Below are 21,954 nucleotides of genomic sequence, written 5' to 3'. Positions count from 1 at the left end.
GCATATTTCTTTATACTTGGTAGCTAATATTTACTTGAGGAATGTAAACGCGAATCCTGTTGATAGATCTATCGGGCCTGACAACCCCAACCGGGCTGGACGACCAGTTTTCAACGGTTGCACAGTACTTCGTTTCTGTATACTACACTTGGTATGGTGTAGCGATTATTTAAGAATATGCTGCGATGATTTAAATGTTAAGTATGGTTACCAAGTGCTCAACTACTTTTACATACACTTGCGAGTGTATTATGTTTAGATATATGAAATCTTGTGGTCCATAGTTATAACGCTGCTAGCATCAAACCTATATCTCACCAACTTTATGTTGACATTTTAAAGCATGTTATTCTCAGGTACGAATTAAGTCTTCCGCTGTGCATTTGCTCATGATAAGCACATTACTTGGCGTGGATCATCGCAATGGAACCAAATGTTGATGACTTCGTCCAGGAGGATTAGGACGGGTTGTTAAATAATATATATATATATATATATATATATATATATATATATATATATATATATATATATATATATATATATATATATATATATAAATGATTTAGGTTCGTGAATCCGAGGCCAACCCTGCATTGTATTTGTTCAATGACGTCATATGTATTCTTACAACGGAATACAATATGGTGAGTTTCATTTGCTCCCTTTTTAATTGCTTTTGCAATATATATTTTTGGGCTGAGAATACATGCGCTACTTTTATAAATGTTTACGAAATAGACACAAGTACTTAAAAATATATTCTATGTTGAGTTGTACCACTGGCAAATTTCCCTGTAGCTTGGTAACTACTATTTACATGGGTATTGTAAACGCGAATCCTGTTGATAGATCTATCGGGCCTGACAACCCCAACCGGACTGGATGACCAGTATTCAACGGTTGCACAGTACTTCGTTTCGGTGACTACACTTGGTACGGTGTAGTGAGATTTCATAATAAAGGGAATATGCAACGTGATTAAATGTTAAGTATGGTTACCAAGTGCTCAACCACTTAGAATGCTTTACATACACTTGCGAGTGTATTATGTTTATGATTATGAAATCTTGTGGTCTATTAAAATATTGAAATGATTGTTATGATAAACCTATGAACTCACCAACCTTTTGGTTGACACTTTAAAGCATGTTTATTCTCAGGTATGAATTAAGTCTTCCACTGTGCATTTGCTCAATTTAAGGACATTACTTGGAGTCGATCATCGCAATGGGACCAAATGTTGATGAATTCGTCCAGGGGGATAAGGACGGGTCCTCACATATGAACATCATTACTACCTCAAGTTTAGTAGGTAAACCTATTGGAAGTGACAAGAAATGATCTAGCTTCAAAGGATCCTTGGATGGCTTGAAAGTTCTTGAAGTAGAATCATGACACGAAAACAAGTTCAAGTGAGATTTCTACTCGAATTAAGATAGTTATAGTTATAGAAATTGAATCAAAGTTTGGATATGAGTTTTACCTTGAATAAGAAAGATAACCTACTGTAAATAACAAAGGTTTCTTGATCTTAGATAATTACTTGGAATGGTTAGAAAGCTTGGAAGTATACTTGCAAACTTGAAAGGATTTTCGAAGAGTTCTTGAAGTGTCCTTCCTATGATGATTATAGCTTGATTATTGAAGTAGTTTTTGATGAAAATGATGATTTGGTTACTGGAAAAATTCGTTCATAGGTGTATGTGTGTGTTGAGAGAGAATTAGAAAGGAAAATGGAAATGAAATGAAGTGAATGGTGAGTGGCGAGTGGTGAGTGTGGTTAAAAGGAGTTCTTGTTAGTTGACTAGTTCATGGTAGATGTTAAACTTGATTAGTCATGCATGACATAATCAAGAGTGGAATCCCATGCTAGTTCCTATTGGTATATACCCATAGTAAGTACGTGTAGAAGCTGGGTATAATACGAGTACGAAGACTGAATGAATATGAGTAGAATTGTTGATGAAAATGAATGAGAATGTAATTGTAAGCATTTTTGTTAAGTATGAGTGTTTTGATATATGTCTTGAAGTCTTTCAAAAGTGTATTAATATAACTTAATACACTACATGTATAAACATTTTAACTGAGTCGTTAAGTCACCGTTAGTCGTTACATGTAAGTGTTGTCTTGAAACTTTTAAGTTAACGATCTCATTTAATGTAGTTAACCCATTGTTTATTATATCTAATGAGATGTTAAATTATCATATTATCATGATAACATGGTGTGTATATATATATATATATATATATATATATATATATATATATATATATATATATATATATATATATATATATATATATATATATATATATATATATATATATATATATATATATATATATATATATATATGTATATATATATATATATGTGTGTGTGTATTAAAACGTCATTACAACGATAATCGTTACATATATAACTCGTCTCGAAACTCTTAAGTTAGTAGTCTTGTTTTACATATGTAGTTAATTGTTAACACACTTAATGATATATTTAATTATTATTTTATCATGTTAAACATAGTGTATCAATATCTTAATATGATTCATATGTATTTAGTAAGACGTTGTTATAACGATAATCGTTATATATATCGTTTAGAGTTTCTTAATTCAATAGTCTCATTTTTATGTATATAACTCATTGTTAATATACTTAGTGTGATACTTACCTATTATAATTCTCATGTTAACTATATATATATCCATATATATATCATCATGTAGTTGTTATAAGTTTAAACGTTCGTGAATCGCCGGTCAACTTGGGTGATCAATTGACGACATAAAGTTATTTCAATTAATCAAGTCTTAACAAGTTTAATGTTGGAAAAATTTAATCATGTAAATATCAATTTCATTTAATATATATAAACATGGAAAATTTCGGGTCACTACAAGACTAAGTGCGTTTTCACAAGTGAAAGTTCAAAGGGTAACACCTACTTATCGTATGCAAGATTCAACCGCTGAAACTTAATTGGAATATTATTTTTTCTGAGATCGATCTCCATTCATGTGGGGGATTGTTGGAAAAACTTGATGAAAATATGTGTTTTCACCAAACTTTGGACACAAATAATTATATGGTCGAGTGACATATATTATTAACTATTTAGTGAGTTTTGTAGTCCTTGACGAGGGCTTTTAAAAGTTAATGAGTGTCCAAAATGGATTAAATGTGAATGAGATATCGAATCTCAAAGTTGCTTGTTTGGTGTAAACTCTAGAAATTTTGGTATTTGTCCCACATCGGAAGTGGGAGCAAACATAAGGTGTTGATTTCCAGTATAAATAAAGGCCTTTGGCCTTTGCAGAAAGATACACCAAAAATCGTAAAAGCATTCTTATACGTTATGAGGTTTCCTCTCAGCCGCAACATGGTCTCCCCATTCCGGTTACCTTTCAGGTAAGTGTTGAAGTCCGGCAGTACGCTGCTTCGAGCCGGTGTACCCTGGGAACAGATGTCGAATCTGTTTAAGTGAATTGTGTCAAACACAAGCCCGGTTCAACCCTTCAAATCGGTTAGATCGTCAAATCAGTTAGATCGTTCTATCTTTTTCCATTTTTATTATGATTATTTATTATACATATTGTCTATCTAATTATTACGTTTGTGATACTATGTATAATTGTTTCAGTTTTGTATATATTTTACCTACATGTGGATCCTTTATGATAGGTATCTTTGAGAAGACTTGCATCAGATGGATCCAACAGTCAGTCTTTGACGTTCTCCTGACGACCCGTTGCGTTTAGTTAGAAATGGTTTTGGTCCGCACAGTGTATTACGAGTTTTAGTTATAGCTTTGGTCAATTGGTTTGCTAGCCTTGTTATTCTTTGTTCATCTTGTTGGTAGTTAGTATGTGTTAGGTTCAGCTTGCTTAATTATTCTCTACTGTTGTGTACCTCTGTTGATAAGGCTTGTTTTGTGATTCACATGGGAACGATTTATATCATGTTGATATTCGAATCTTATCTATGTTATATTTTTTAGCAAAAAACTCATAATTATTTATATTATGATTAATTAGGTTTTTAAGTGTTTATGAAGTTAATTTTTCTCATTAAATTTGCTAACTTAATTGCATTTAAGTCATTCAAAAATAATAGTGACAATGGTAGAGAAATAGGTATTGCGATATTTTTCTCCTCTGAATGTATTTTTGGATAACAAGCGTAATTTAATTTATTACCTTGCAAGAAGCTAGCAAAATTACAAAGAAAAATTAAATATGATTATACAACCATGTATTCTGGCTAACTGTGATTTTTGTTAAGAACTTGGATAGTGAGTGAACCTTCGTGCTTGAAACGAAACCGACTCTGGATTGATCTTTGAATCGTGTGAACACTTTCCTAATCGAATATTTTGACCCAATTAGCCACGAGTTACACGAAGTTTTGATTGGGATAAGACAAAGACTAGATTGTTGTCTTGGCTAAAAGAAAACAATCAAAACAATTGCAGAGATTTATCTTCTAATTGTTTAAGTTTAAAGTGTATAAAAAGCCAAAAATCTGGAACCTTTTTCAAATACACAAAGAGTGTATTTATAATGGGTCAAAAGGTTTCTTGAAAAGTCACAACCTTTGATTCATACCCATTAGTGACTTGGAAGTTTACATTTATGTATTTAGACTTAAAATAGTCTAAAAATATGTAAAAACGCAGTTTAAATGCCATGGAAACCCCAAAATGTTTGGGGGTTCAAATGTACCTTTTGGGTTGAAAAGGCACCTTTTCAGCGAATCAGTGCTAAGCCGCGCCGCGGGCCCAAGAGCCTCGCCGCGTGTGACGAACCGAAAAATTTCGACTAATTTCAAATCAAACTCTCGATACGATTTAATATTTTTGACACGATAAGCAAAGTCTGTAATGTTGAGTCTAAAAAATTTTGAATTGTTTCATATATTCATTTGACTTTCGACCATTCTCGACGATTCACGAACAACTATTTGTAAATAGATATGTGTGTATATATATAAATAATAATTGGAAGTATAATTTGAAATATTTAATGTTGTTGTTATGAAATATGATATTATAATAATTATTATTTAAAACATATCTATATATACATAAAAGTATATTAAAAATAAATAATAAATGATTGTAATACTCGTTTAATGTGCCGATTGATATTAAGCAAGTTTAATTCGAACTTATATGATTTTAAAATAAACGGTGATCCAAAAATGAGTTCTATAAATTTTAGGCTTACTAAAAATGTATTTAGAGTCTAGTTATTAAATTTTAACACTTTTTATATTTTACCCAGAATCGAGAGGGACAGTTGATGTAATTTTTATTTAATAAATTAATGATCGAATTTTATACCATAATGACCAAATTAAATAAATATAGTTAATTTAAAAATATGGGATTTTTTCTGAAGACTTTTATCCGCCACTGATTAACAACGGAGAATGATATATCCTTCGCGTTAAAACTGTCGGTAGAATCATCTAAAACTTAGGCTGCTGTACTGTGTTAATTATTCTTTCCACTGGTACGTTTAAAATTTGATGAGATGTAAAGTATTATATCACTGTTCTTACTTTGTTGCTATCTAACTAATCTCTATTACATATACATTTCATAACATATTCATTTATTCACATACATGAATCATCACCACTAAGATTTTAATCACAATCTCCATCACTATTAAATTGTTGTTGTCTTCTGTTATGAGCAACCAAAACCCACGAACCACACCCTACTTGTTCTTGTTACTTCTTTTGTTCGATCACCTTAAAACCAAACCATCACCAGGAACTTAAATGGTGAGCTACTAATCACCCATCATAAACTCATGAAACCTATCACCACACCTTCAACAATAACAAACCATCATAAACCCGCCACCACCTTCATTTTATCAACCACCGGCACCACCTGCACCACTCCACAATCGTCATGGTTTCGTCTTCTTCGTTCGAATCACCTTCTTCACACCTCACCACCTTTAATCTTGAACCGCCAACATGAGACTTATCACGCTTCTTTTTATTTCTTTCTTGTTGGTTGAACACCACCCACGAACACCATCATCACCCTCACCAACCATCATACATAATCGCCACCCTAACGCATTACAACTATTCCGTCACAATCGAATTTTGTTTCGATTATAAGCTCAACCTCAACAACTGACACTTCAAACCATTTAAATGGAGACCAACTTTAGTTGCTGCTATATTATATTTTTGAGAACCCACCTTCTGTACCAACATCATGTTGTTATATTGTATTTTAAACCCACTTTTTGCTATATTATATTTTAAACCCACCATCTGCTATATTATATTTTAAACCGAAGATCATGTCATAAAGATAAATGCAAAAGATAATCCTAGTGCTGTAGTGGGTCTCACAATAGTTAAGCATGTCGATGTGGAGTTTATGTTACTGTGAGGTGGAAAGAAACGATGCAAGAATGGGCAAGTACATGGAGAATGGATCCCACCCACACCACTTGGAGATCCATCGGTTTACAATTATTAATTTATGTGTAACCTTACCAAAAGGCGTGAATACTTACCACTATAATTACTGATAATTTGGGTTTAAAACCTATAAAGACCACTTGTTTCTGTCCAAGAAGTCACCACTACTGCATTTTTGTTTCCTGATCGAATAACAGCTTATATCGCTGTATCTAGGCCACTATGTTTATGCTTGTTGGACCACCATGTTTCTAATTTATTTTTGGGCTGTGTTATGTTATTGAACATCCTGTTGGGCAGAATGATATGAGGGTGACGAGAATATCAATAATACATGATATATGAGATAAATAGGGTTATGAGCATAACAAAGTGATGATAGATGGTAATAATAATTATGATGATGTTCATGTTAATTAGGAAGATGAGTTAAAAATGACTAGTGAATGATGATGGTGAGATTGATATTGATAATGATGAGTAAATGATGCGTGATGAAATGATATACGGTGATCATGATGAAATGATTATTATGATGATGATGATGGTTACCATGATGATAAAATGATGGAGATGATGAACGAGGTCGTAGACGAAGGAGTTAAAAGAAGATGATGATTATTAGGATTGTGATTATGATGAACATAAGGATGAAAAAGATGATGACGATATGATGATCATGTTGATGTTATGATTATGGTGAATTCGATTAATTTTAGGAAGAATAAGAGGTGAGAGAAAAGGGTTAAAAGAAATTAAGATGGTGATTATTTCAGAAAAACACAAATGGCGTAATGGTTAGGATTGTTTTCGGGTTAGTGGGACGTCGCGGGTTCAAACTCGGACTTGGCCATTTTTCTTTGAAGGGCTACTTCTTTGAGGTAGTTTACTTATTATTATTATTATTATTATTATTATTATTATTATTATTATTATTATTATTATTATTATTATTATTATTATTATTTTTATTATTATTAAGGTTACTAAAATCATTATTTTCAATATTAATATATAACTATTATTATTATTATTATTATTATTAAATGATAGTATTAGTATTATTATTAAAATTATTATCATTATAATTAGTATTATCATTATTATTAATATTATTATTAATATCATTATTATTATCATTTTTATTACTACTAGAATCATTATTATTAATAGTATTGTTTTTATAACAAATTATTGATTTTTAATATAATACCAATTACAAATATATATATATATATATATATATATATATATATATATATATATATATATATATATATATATATATATATATATATATATATATATATATATATATTTTAATATATATATATATATATATATATATGAATATTGATTATTTTATAAAATAACCATATATAAAATATAACTGAAGATATAAAATATAAATAAAGTATATATATTTATAATTACAACACTTAATATACATATACATAAATATTATATAAAAAGAATTATGTGATTATATGTGTTAATATATATACTTGATATAGGTTCATGAATCCGAGGCCAACCTTGCATTGTTCAGTTCCGTCGTATGCATATTTTTACTACAAAATATCGCATTGTGAGTTTCATTATTCCCCTTTTAAATGCTTTTGCAATATATATTTTTGGGACTGAGAATACATGCACTTTTATAAATGTTTGACGAAATAGACACAAGTAATCGAAACTACATTATATGGTTGAATGATCGAAATCGAATATGCCTCTTTTAGTCTGGTAATCTAAGAATTAGGGAACAGACACCCTAATTGACGCGAATCCTAAAGATAGATCTATCGAGCCCAACGAGCCCCATCCAAACTACCGGATGCTTTAGTACTTCGAAATTTATCATGTCCGAAGGATGCCCAGAATGATGGGGATATTCTATATGCATCTTGTGAATGTCAATTACCAGGTGTTCAATCCATATGAATGATTTTTATCTCTATGCAGTGCGAAATGCCTGATATGAGTTGATGTTTATGAGAAATGGAAATGAAAAATCTTGTGGTTTATTAAAATAATGGAAATGATTGTTTATGATAAACTAATAAACTCACCAACCTTTTGGTTGACACTTTTAAGCATGTTTATTCTCAGGTATCAAAAAAATATTCCGCTGTGCATTTGCTCATTTTAGAGATATTACTTGGAGTCATTTATGACATATTTTAAAAGACGTTGCATTCGAGTCGTTGAGTTCATCAAGATTAATATTAAGTCATTCATAGTTTGGATATATTATGAACGGATATGCATATCTGTCAACTTTCGATGAAATGGAAGTTTTTCTTTTAAAAACGAATGCAATGTTTGTAAAATGTATCATATAGAGGTCAAATACCTCGCGATGTAACCATATGTTATTGTATTCGTCCTTATGGATTAGGATGAGTCTTTACAGGTGGTATCAGAGCAGTGGTCTTAGCGAACTAGGTCTTGCATTAGTGTGTCTAACTGATAGTTGTTTAGATGCATTAGTGGGTCTGGACTTCGACCGTGTCTGCATGTCAAAATTTTTGCTTATCATTTCGTGTCGAAAATTACTTGCTTATCATCCTTAAAGTCTAGTCACGTCTTATTGCCTCTATTGCATGAATAGTGTATAGACAAAATTCATATCTTAGCGTATCTGCTAATTCATATCTTAGCGTATCTGTTACTATAAACTTTGCATGGCATATTTCATAAATTCCTCTGTAATCTACGAAATCTTTCGTTCTATATATATAGATATTCTATGTAATTAGAATTCTATCTGATAGCCGGAAATCATTTCATATCGAAAAATCATTTATTCAATCATACAAAATGGAACTCGCCACTAGTTCAAGTCCCTCGAATTTCGATATGGATTTCTATTCAAGCTCTAAAAGCAGTGTGACTAGAATGGACCAACCAATCAGCCATCATCTATTCTGGATGAATTGGAGATGGATTCGTAGTCTACTAAATCATTGGAGACAAGAAGAAGGTGATCCCTTTCATCCACCACATTTCCCTCTTGGTGAAGAACCTGAAGCACTTACCGGCGAACCTATCCAAAACACTATTTCCAGCTTCATTTCTAGAGTAGCTCGACACGATTATATTCTATCCACAATTCTAAACCTTATTCATCTGCTCGTTTCGACCGACAATCATCCTGGAATAATGGAAGAAGTCAACGAGCTACGCGCTCGAGTAATCAATTTGGAGAATATGGTGCAAAACTTACCAGCTTCAGCAAAATCACCAGCACCAACAGTACTAACAACATCAACACCAGTACCACTAACAACCCAAGTTTCAACATCACATGCCTCAACATCTCATTCTGTACCTCGAGTATAATCATCGTTCTACATGACTCTCTACATCAGTTATCTTCGTTCGACATGGCGATTATGTAATCTCTAGTGTTTTAGAGATTATATATTCTTATTCTAACGGTAAATCAAATGAGTTTAATATCATATTGACTCATTAAATCCATGATTACATCTGAAGAAAATATATATGTATATATGTTTTCATAAAGATTGTAATTAAAAATTCTTTTGTACAAACTGTTAATGGTGAAAATATTTTAACGGGTAGGTAATACCCGAGGAATATTTAAATTTCACATTAATAAATTACACTGTACATTCTTTGAATCTGATTCAACAGTTATTTACTATCCTACTTACATCCACCAATACACGTATCCGTTCACCGCAGAATAACCATTTTCATTCAATTTCATATTTGGATTTTGACCTATCAGAATCAGAAAAGTGGCATAATGAAGAAAACATTGAACAAAATAAAATTTGTTAGAAACAAACAAATTAACTATGAGAAATCTTGTTAAGAATCCACGCTAACAAAATTCTAGCTAACTGTTCCTAGCTAACTGTTAATTCCTTATTACATTTTATTTATCGAAATTTATTTATCGCAATTTTAATTCTGGCAATTTTATTTATCGTCATTTAATTTCTGTTATTTATTTTACGCACTTTAAATATCGTCATATAAATCGGGACACATATACAATGTTTTGACATATCATATCGAAGTCATCTATATATATTATTTGGAATAACCATAGACAGTCTATATGCGGTAATGCTCGAGTTAGCTAGACATGGTTGAGGTTGATTCTAAATAATATATATACTTTGAGTTGTGATCGAGTCTGGGACATGTATATAATGGGTCACGACACGTATTAATTAATTTGAATATTATATATTAAACTATATATGAATTGTTGAACTACTAATTGCGGACTACTAACTGTGGACTAATAACATAAGACAATTAAAATGAATTAAAATATTGATTATAACATATGAAACTAAACATTTCTTCAAGTTTGCCACTTGATTTTAGCTTAAAACTCATTTGTATCTTGACGATTACAATCTGCGTTCAAACCTTTCCTGATTCTTGAAAACACCTTAATCGAGAGGATGAACCAACCGCACTTCATCTACGGAAAGAAAGATTTATGCATATAGTTATGCACCTGAAAAACTCTCGGAACCTGAGTAAACGTTTAACACGTAGCTGTGCTAATTCCTTTAGCATTATTATTACCAAAAATAACTTTGCAACTCTTGTTCGAGATAGCCAGTTTTGTCACAGCTCCAGCAAGTCAACTTCGACTTTTCGTTCGAAACAACCTTATTATAACCTTGATATATATGCGTGCTCTTTTATTGTTACCGAGGAACCTTTTATATTCCACCATATTACCAGCAGATGTACCAACAACCTCGTTGCCCCTTGGCTTAAATCTCTCCGAAAAATCACTATATTTATCTATTAAAGTCTTATCATGAACTCATCAGCATCTTGTAATGATAATTACCATACCAAATGCCGGGAGGCATCAATCGATAATCTCGAATTTCTCAGCGATTCTACGACAATAATTATATATATATATATATATATATATATATATATATATATATATATATATATATATATATATATATATATATATATATATATATATATATATATATATATATATATATATATATATATATATATATATATATATATATATATATATATATATATAAAACCTCTATCTCCTGGATTTACGAACTTCAATTCTGAATTTCTGAAAAGCGCTTTAGCCTGTGAATCAATTTTATGAGTTTTGAAAAAGCTGATTAAGCAATGAAAACTGAAGACTGCCTTAACAGTCAAAAGTTTGATAACAAAGAATGGCATGCTGAAAAAGCTCAAAAATTTTAATACTGAAAAACGAATTGAGCAAACCATGAAGGAGACTCTGAACAAATCACAAGGACTAAACTTGTACATAAAGAATCCAGATGATTCTGTTTCTGGTGAAATCTTTAGTGAATACCTTGCTCCGTAATTGTTCTAAATCATTGTGAATGAATTTCTTCATCACATTTTGATTGTAGAATTATAAGATATTATCTTATTTTTCATTATAAATATCCTCAATATTTCTGAAGATATCTTCATAAATATTCTTGTCTGATATTAATTATCTCTCCGTGCTATCTGTGTTATATCATAAAAGAAAACTGTTTAGTTTCTAAATCTCTGAAAACTTAGAGTTTGAATTATGAATGATTTTGAAGTAGTGTTGGAAATTGATGCATGAGTTAGTATAATATAATGACATTTGATCAACGTGATTATATTACAGTAAGTCATGTTGAGTTTCTAATGGAACGTGATGATTCACATACCATAACGTCATTATCTGCCATGTTACACTACTCTTATATTCCACTTAATCTCCAAACATATCGAGAACATATCTTCCTGGTAGTTCTATCTTTTCCTCTTGAATTCTGGTAATTTAATCAATCAAGATCATGTTATTACAATTTCTCTCTCAGAACATTAGTTATGTTCATTCTAAACTTCATACCTACGAATTTTGAACCATTATTCGCTTGACTTAAAGTCGGGAAGAGAAAACAAAACGATGGAACTCCAAAATATAAAGGAAATGAAGAGGGTGGATTTATAGTGAAATATCAGACGGAACAATCGAGACAGATTATCGCATTTAATCAAAGAGTATTCGAATTTCCTAAATTACCGAAGAACCAAATTTTATTACAAAGATTTCCGCTAAATCTCTTGAATTCTGGAAATTAACCGTGACTACGTCACCGGTTAAGACAGGTCTGCATTTACTTATTTCACTCTTTTGTGATAGCTTCATTCGTACTCTTCGAATAATCAAATTGTCTTATTCATATTACTCAATAGTGATAAAATTCTATTTTATCAATTCATATTTGTCATGAAAACATTTTTATGGTTAGCCATGACGACCTTACTCAAATTTCAGGACGAAATTTCTTTAACGGGTAGGTACTGTGACGACCCGAAAAATTTCGACTAATTTTAAATCAAACTCTCGATACAATTTAATATTTTTGACACGATAAGCAAAGTCTGTAATGTTGAGACTCAAAATTTTTGAATTGTTTCATATATTCATTTGACTTTTGACCATTATCGACGATTCACGAACAACTATTTGTAAATAGATATGTGTGTATATATATAAATAATAATTGGAAGTATAATTTGAAATATTTAATGTTGTTGTTATGAAATATGATATTATAATAATTATTATTTAAAACATATCTATATATACATAAAAGTATATTAAAAATAAATATTAAATGATTGTAATACTCGTTTAATTTGCCGATTGATATTAAGCAAGTTTAATTCGAACTTATATGATTTTAAAATAAACGGTGATCCGAAAATGAGTTCTATAAATTTTAGGCTTACTAAAAATGTATTTAGGATCTAGTTATTAAATTTTAACACTTTTTATATTTTACCCAGAATCGAGAGGGACAGTTGATGTAATTTTTATTTAATAAATTAATGATCGAATTTTATACCATAATGACCAAAATAAATAAATATAGTTAATTTAAAAATATGGGATTTTTTCTGAAGACTTTTATCCACCACTGATTAACAACGGAGAACGATATATCCTTCGCTTTAAAACTGTCGGTAGAATCATCCAAAACTTAGGCTGCTGTACTGTGTTAATTATTCTCTCCACTGGTACGTTTAAAATTTGATGAGATGTAAAGTATTATATCACTGTTCTTACTTTGTTGCTATCTAACTAATCTCTATTACATATACATTTCATAACATATTCATTTATTCACATACATGAATCATCACCACTAAGATTTTAATCACAATCTCCATCACTATTAAATTGTTGCTGTCTTCTGTTATGATCAACCAAAACCCACTAACCACACCCTACTTGTTCTTGTTACTTCTTTTGTTCGATCACCTTAAAACCAAACCATCACCAGGAACTTAAATGGTGAGCTACTAATCAACCATCATAAACTCATGAAACCTATCACCACACCTTCAACAATTACAAACCATTATAAACCCGCCACCACCTTCAACTTATCAACCACCGGCACCATCTGCACCACTCCACAATCGCCATGGTTTCGTCTTCTTCGTTCGAATCACCTTCATCACACCTCACCACCTTTAATCTTGAACCGCCAACATGAGACTTATCACGCTTCTTTTTATTTCTTTCTTGATGGTTGAACACCACCCATGAACACCATCATCATCCTCACCAACCGTCATACATAATCGCCACCCCAACCCATTACAACTATTCTGTCACAATCGATTTTTGTTTCGATTATAAGCTCAACCTCAACAACTAAAACCTCAAACCATTTAATCATCTCCTACCACCTCCCCGCCACCTTCTAACATCATCATGAACCCACCTTAAACCATCACTGCCACCATACATCATGCAGCCTGTAAATCGAACCACCACCAAGTAACCACCATAGACTTCATGTTACTCGTCTTTATTTTCTGTTTAAACGGAGACCAACTTTAGTTGCTGCTATATTATATTTTCGAGAACCCACCTTCTATACCAACATCATGTTGTTATATTGTATTTTAAACCCACTTTTTGCAATATTATATTTTAAACCCACCATCTGCTATATTATATTTTAAACCGAAGATCATGTCATAAAGGTAAATGCAAAAGATAATCCTAGTGCTGTAGTGGGTCTCACAATAGTTAAGGATGTCGATGTGGAGTTTAGGTTACTGTGAGGTGGAAAGAAACGATGCAAGAATGGGCAAGTACATGGAGAATGGATCCCACCCACACCACTTGGAGATCCGTCGATTTACAATTATTAATTTATGTGTAACCTTACCAAAAGGCGTGAATACTTACACTATAATTACTGATAATTTGGGTTTAAAACCTACGAAGATCACTTGTTTTTGTCCAAGAAGTCACCACTGCTGCATTTTTGTTTCCTGATCGAATAACAGCTTATATCGCTGTATCTAGGCCACTATGTTTATGCTTGTTGGGCCACCATGTTTCTAATTTATTTTTGGGTCGTGTTATGTTATTGAACATCCTGTTGGGCTGAATGATATGAGGGTGACGGGAATATCAATAATACATGATATATGAGATAAATAGGGTTGTGAGCATAACAAAATGATGATAGATGGTAATAATAATTATGATGATGTTCATGTTAATTAGGAAGATGAGTTAAAATGACTAGTGAATGATGATGACGAGATTGATATTGATAATGATGAGAAAATGATGCGTGATGAAAATGATATACAGTGATCATGATGAAATGATTATTATGATGATGATGATGGTTACCATGATGATAGAATGATGGAGATGATGAACGAGGCCGTAGACGAAGGAGTTAAAAGAAGATGATGATTATTAGGATTGTGATTATGACGAACATAAGGATGAAAAAGATGATGATGATAGGATGATCATGTTGATGTTATGATTATGGTGAATTCGGTTAATTTTAGGAAGAATAAGAGGTGATAGAAAAGGGTTAAAAGAAATTAAGATGGTGATTATTTCAAAAAAACACAAATGGCGTAATGGTTAGGATTGTTTTCAGGTTAGTGGGACGTCGCGGGTTCAAACTCGGACTTGGGCATTTTTCTTTTAAGGGCTACTTCTTTGAGGTAGTTTACTTATTACTTATTATTATTATTATTATTATTATTATTATTATTATTATTATTATTATTATTATTATTATTATTATTATTATTATTATTATTATTATTATTATTATTATTATTATTATTATTATTATTATTATCATTATTATTATCATTTTTATTATTACTAGAATCATTATTATTATTATTAATAGAATTGTTTTTATAATAAATTATTGAATATATATATATATATATATATATATATATATATATATATATATATATATATATATATATATATATATATATATATATATATATATATATATATATATATATATATATAACTATATGTATGAATATTGATTATTTTACAAAATAACCATATATAAAATATAACTGAAGATATAAAACATAAATAAAGTATATATATTTATAACTACAACACTTAATATACATAAATATTATATAAAAATAATTATGTGATTATATGTGTTAATATATATACTTGATATAGGTTCGTGAATCCGAGGCCAACCTTGCATTATTCAGTTCCGTCGTATGCATATTTTTACTACAAAATATCGCATTGTGAGTTTCATTACTCCCTTTTTAAATGCTTTTGCAATATATATTTTTGGGACTGAGAATACATGCTCTTTTATAAATGTTTGACGAAATAGACACAAGTAATCGAAACTACATTATATGGTTGAATAATCGAAATCGAATATGCCCCTTTTAGTCTGGTAATCTAAGAATTAGGGAACAGACACCCTAATTGATGTGAATCTTAAAGATAGATCTATCGGGCCCAACGAGCCCCATCCAAACTACCGGATGCTTTAGTACTTCAAAATTTATCATGTCCGAAGGATGTCCCGGAATGATGGGGATATTCTATATGCATATTGTGAATGTCGATTACCAGGTGTTCAATCCATATGAATGATTTTTATCTCTATGCAGTGCGAAATGCCTGATATGAGTTGATGTTTATGAGAAATGGAAATGAAAAATCTTGTGGTCTATTAGAATAATGGAAATGATTGTTTATGATAAACTAATGAACTCACCAACCTTTTGGTTGACACTTTTAAGCATGTTTATTCTCAGGTATGAAAGAAACTTCCGCTGTGTATTTGCTCATTTTAGAGATATTACTTGGAGTCATTTATGACATATTTTAAAAGACGTTGCATTCGAGTCATTGAGTTCATCAAGATTAATATTAAGTCATTCATAGTTTGGATATATTATGAACGGATATGCATGTCTATCAACTTTCGATGAAATGGAAGTTTGTCTTTTAAAAACGAATGCAATGTTTGTAAAATGTATCATATAGAGGTCAAATACCTCGCGATGTAACCATATGTTATTGTATTCGTCCTTATGTATTAGAACAGGTCTTTACAAGTGGTATCAGAGCGGTGGTCTTAGCGAACCAGGTCTTGCATTAGTGTGTCTAACTGATAGTTGTTTAGATGCATTAGTGGGTCTAGACTTCGACCGTGTCTGCATGTCAAAAGTTTTGCTTATCATTTCATGTTGAAAATTACTTGCTTATCATCCTTAAAGTCTAGACACATCTTATTGCCTCTATTGCATTAATAGTGTATAGACAAAATTCATATCTTAGCGTATCTGCTAATTCATATCTTAGCGTATCTATTACTATAAACTTTGCCTGGCATATTTCGTAAATTCCTCCGTAATCTACGAAATCTTTCGTTCTCTCTCTCTCTCTCTCTCTATATATATATATATATATATATATATATATATATATATATATATATATATATATATATATATATATATATATATATATATATATATATATTTATATATATATTCTATGTAATTAGAATACTATCTGATAGCCAGAAATCATTTCATATCGAAAAATCCTTTATTCAATCGTACGAAATGGAACTCGCCACTAGTTCAAGTCCCTCGGATTCCGATATGGATTTCCACTCAAGCTCCAAAAACAGTGTGACTGGAACGGACCAACTAATCAACCATCATCTATTCTGGATGAATTGGGGATGGATTCGTAGTCTACTAAATCATTGGAGACAAGAAGAAGGTGATCCCTTTCATCCACCACATTTCCCTCTTGGTGAAGAACCTGAAGCACTTACCGGCGAACCTATCCGAAACACCATTTTCAGCTTCATTTCTAGAGTAGCTCGACACGATAATATTCTATCCATAATTCTAAACCTTATTCATCTGCTCGTTCTGACCGACAATCATCCCGTAATAATGGAAGAATTCAACGAGCTACGCGCTCGAGTAATGGAAGAAGTCAATGACCGACAATCTAGTCTTTGTCTTATCCCAATCAAAACTTCGTGTAACCCGTGGCTAATATGGTCGAAATATTCGATTAGGAAAGTGTTCACACAGTTTAAAGATTAATCCGGAGTCAGTTCCATTTCAGGCACGAAGGTTACTTACAATTCAAGTTCATAACATTCTAATCGAATATTTGATCACCATGTCCGGTGAAAAAGTGAAAGAAATGACTTCAAGGTTTGCAAAATTGGAGAAGTTTGAAGGGGCAGATTTTAGGAGATGGAAAAAGAAGATGCAATTTCTTTTGACCACATTGAAGTTGGTTTATGTGTTGTCAACTCCAAGGCCCACTGAATCGGATGAAGAGGCCATGGAACATGTCCGGTTAAGGAGCAAACGGGACAACAATGACTTGATGTGTCGTGGCCACATCCTAAATGGTATGTCCGATGTTTTATTTGATGTTTTCAATTCGGTTGAATCGGCTAAGGAACTTTGGGATAAATTGGAGGCCAAGTATATGGCCGAGGATGCATCTAGCAAGAAATTTCTTATTAGCAATTTCAACAATTACAAGATTGTTGATACTAGGCCCATCATGGAATAATTACATGAGATCCTTAGGATCTTGGGGCAATTTACCCAACATAACATAAGTATGGATGAAACTTTCTCGGTTTCTTCCATTATTGATAAATTACCATCTTCATGGCAAGATTTCAAACACACTCTCAAACACAAAAAGGAAGATATGAATTTGAATGAGTTGGGTAGTCACTTGAGAATTGAGGAATCAATTCGGGCACAAGATAGTGGCAAGGGGAAGGGTAAAGAAGTGGGATCTTCTTCAATTAACATGATTGAAGATAAATCCCATGGGAATAAATACAACAAGAAATCAAACAACAAGAAACGAATGTTTGATGGCAACAAGAATGCGTCCAATAAGAAGGACAAGAAGTCTTGTTAGAGATGTGGCAAACCCGGTCACTATAAGCGGGATTGCAAAGTCAAGATGCTAGAAGGAGGAAGCACATCGGGTGCGGGCCAAGGATAAAAGGATCCTACTCCTAATCAAGGTCTGACTTTGTGAATATTCCAATTAAGAACTATGTATCACATATTTCTAATGCATTCTATGTACAGGATGATACAATTGGATGGTGGGTAGATTCGGGTGTAACTTGCCATGCTTGCAAGGATCGCGAATGGTTCAAGTCATTTGTACCAGAAAAGGATGTTTTGCACATAGGAAACGAATCTATGGCTAGTGTTGTTGGTTATGGAAATGTTGTATTGGAGTTTAGCTTCGGAAAAACTATTACTCTTTATAATGTATTGTATGTACCTAACTTGTGTAAGAATCTTATATCTAGTCCCATGTTGAATAAATGTGGGTATAAACAAGTGTTTGAAAGTGACAAATACATATCGTCTAAGTGTGGTGTGTTTTTTAGTTTTGGGTATTATAACAATGGTATGTTCATGCTTAATCTCAAAAATGTTCCTAGGGACATTAATTCTACTTGCATGATTAGTTCTAGTACTTGTGATTCCGGTTTATGGCATGCTCATGTAGGTCAAGTACATTACAAACAAATGTATGAAATGTCTAAGGATGACTTAATACCAAGTTTTGATAAACATTTAGATAAATGTAAAACTTGTATGCTATCAAAAATCACTAGACCACCTTTTAGAGAAATAAATTGGAAATCATCATTATTAGAACTAATTCACACTGATCTATGTGATCTTCATGCTACTCCCTCAATGGGTAACAAGAAGTACATGATTACTTTTATAGATGATTCATCTAGGTATTGCTATGTGTATCTTTTGCATTCTAAAGATGAAGCTTTAGACAAATTTAAAATCTATAAAGCTGAAGTAGAATTACAACTTGATTGTTCAATTAAAACATTGCGTATGACCTGGAATATTTCCAATCGATAGGAGTGATTCACCAAACCACGACTAGCTCCTTATACGCCACAACAAAATCGCATAGCCAAAAGGAAGAATAGGACAATTAAAGAGATGGTTAACTCCATGTTGTCTTACTCTGGTTTGAGTGAGGGATTTTGGGAGGAAGCCATGCTAATGGCTTGTTACATTTTGAATAGGGTTCCCAACAAGAATGGGAAGAATACTCCATATGAACTTTGGTTTAACAAATGTCCAAACTTGCATTACTTGTGAGTTTGGGAATGTAGGGTGGTCGTGAGACTTTCGGAACTCAAAAGGAAAATGTTGGGTGAAAAGGGTATTGATCGCATTTTTATTGGATATGCCGAGCATTCCAAGGCGTATAGATTCTTTGTCACTGAGCCAAATGATGCTATTTCGGTTAATACCATGATTGAATCTAGAGATGGAATATTTGATGAATCTAGGTTCTCATCAATACCTAAACCAAAAGATATGACACCTATTGCAAGTACCTCCCAAGGCGCTCAATTGGAAGAAATTCCAAATAAGACTCATGAGCCACGTAGAGGGAGTAGGAAAAAAAATCCTAAATCATATGGTGAGTATTTTCAACTATTCTTAGTTGAAGGAACTAGAGATAGTGTCATATCTCAACTTCATTATTGTTATAATATTGAGGAGGATCCGAGGACATATGATGAGGCCATGAGGTCTCGTAACGTTGCCTTTTGGAAAGAGGCAATTTGTGATGAGATCGACTCTATCATGGAAAACAATACATGGGTTCTAATCGATTTGCCTCTCGGTTGTAAACCTTTGGGCAATAAGTGGATATTCAAAAGAAAGATGAAAGTTGATGGATCGGTTGACAAGTTTAAAGCACGTTTGGTCATACAAGGTTTTACGCAAAAGGAGGGTATTCACTATTTTGATACCTATGCTCTGGTTGCGCGTATCACCACCATTAGATTGTTGATCTTGCTTACGTCCATTAAAAATCTTGTTATTCACCAAATGGATGTTAAAACAGTTTTTCTTAACGGTGATTTAGAGGAGGAGGTGTATATGAGATAACCAGAAGGATTTGTCATGTCGGGACAAGAGACGAAGATATGCAAGTTGATTAAGTCTTTGTATGGACTTAAACAAGCACCAAAGCAATGGCATCAAAAGTTTGATGATGTCTTTTTATCTCATGGCTTTATGATCAACCAATCGGATAAGTGTGTGTATAGCAAATTTGATCACAAGGGGAATGGTGTGATTATTTGCTTGTATGTGGACGACATGTTGATATTTGGTACTAACCAAGATCAAGTTGATAAGACCAAAAAATTTTTGTCATCTAGGTTTTCGATGAAGGATATGGGGGTTGCGGATGTGATTCTTGGTATAAGGATCATTCGTGGTGACAATGGCATCACGATAACTCAATCTCATTATGCTGAGAAGATTCTCAAGAAGTTCAATCTTGAGGATACCTCCCCGGTGAGTACTCCCGTTGATCATACTCTTAAGCTCTTACCCAATACGGGTTCGACTGTGTATCAACTTAAATACTCGAGTGCTATAGGGTGTCTAATGTATGCAATGACTTGCACTAGACCGGATATTGCCTATGCGGTGGGTAAATTGCGTAGATTTACTAGTAAAACGGGTTCTCACCATTGGCAAGCTGTGAATAGAGTATTTAAGTACTTGAAGCAAACCAAGGACTTTGGTATCACATATACCAGCTTTCCTTCTATCCTAGAAGGTTATTCGGATGCAAGTTGGATAACGAATATGGAAGATCATTCTTCTACTACTGGTTGGATATTCTTACTTGGTGGAGGGGCAATTTCATTGGCTTCCAAGAAGCAAACACGTATTACAAATTCGACAATGGAGTCAGAATTTGTTGCATTGGCTGCGGCGGGTAATGAAGCAGAGTGGTTAAGGAATTTGGTATATTAAATTCCTTTGTGGCCAAAGCCCATTCCTCCTATTGGTATGCATTGTGATAGTGCTTCAACGGTGACTAAGGCTTATAGTCACATGTATAATGGTAAGGCTAGACACTTGGGTGTTAGACATTCCATGGTACATGAATTAATCACAAATGGAGTGATCTTCATTATTTTTGTTAGATCGGAACAAAATCTAGCGGATCACTTGACCAAGGGACTAGCCAGGGACTAGGTGCACAATATTATAACTTAAGAATATTAACAAAGT

At 32.3% G+C, this 21,954-nt stretch overlaps 1 protein-coding gene across 1 annotated transcript; it reads left to right on the top strand.

Moving 5' to 3' along the window:
* Window positions 1–20,940: 20,940 nt before the first annotated feature.
* LOC139860268 (secreted RxLR effector protein 161-like) lies at window positions 20,941–21,693 on the top strand. The gene has a single exon (XM_071849035.1). It carries the CDS (start codon window positions 20,941–20,943, stop codon window positions 21,691–21,693), a length of 753 nt encoding a protein of 250 aa, XP_071705136.1.
* The last annotated feature ends 261 nt before the right edge of the window (window positions 21,694–21,954 follow it).

This window comes from Rutidosis leptorrhynchoides, chromosome 7, assembly GCF_046630445.1.
Source record: "Rutidosis leptorrhynchoides isolate AG116_Rl617_1_P2 chromosome 7, CSIRO_AGI_Rlap_v1, whole genome shotgun sequence".
NCBI lineage: Eukaryota > Viridiplantae > Streptophyta > Magnoliopsida > Asterales > Asteraceae > Rutidosis > Rutidosis leptorrhynchoides.
The sequence above is the reverse complement of the archived record's forward strand: the minus strand, read 5'-3'. Positions and strand labels throughout refer to the sequence as shown.

Bases quoted from the DNA above. Each gene is read 5' to 3' on its own strand.
- LOC139860268 (XM_071849035.1), top strand. From the start codon at position 20,941: ATGATCAACCAATCGGATAAGTGTGTGTATAGCAAATTTGATCACAAG.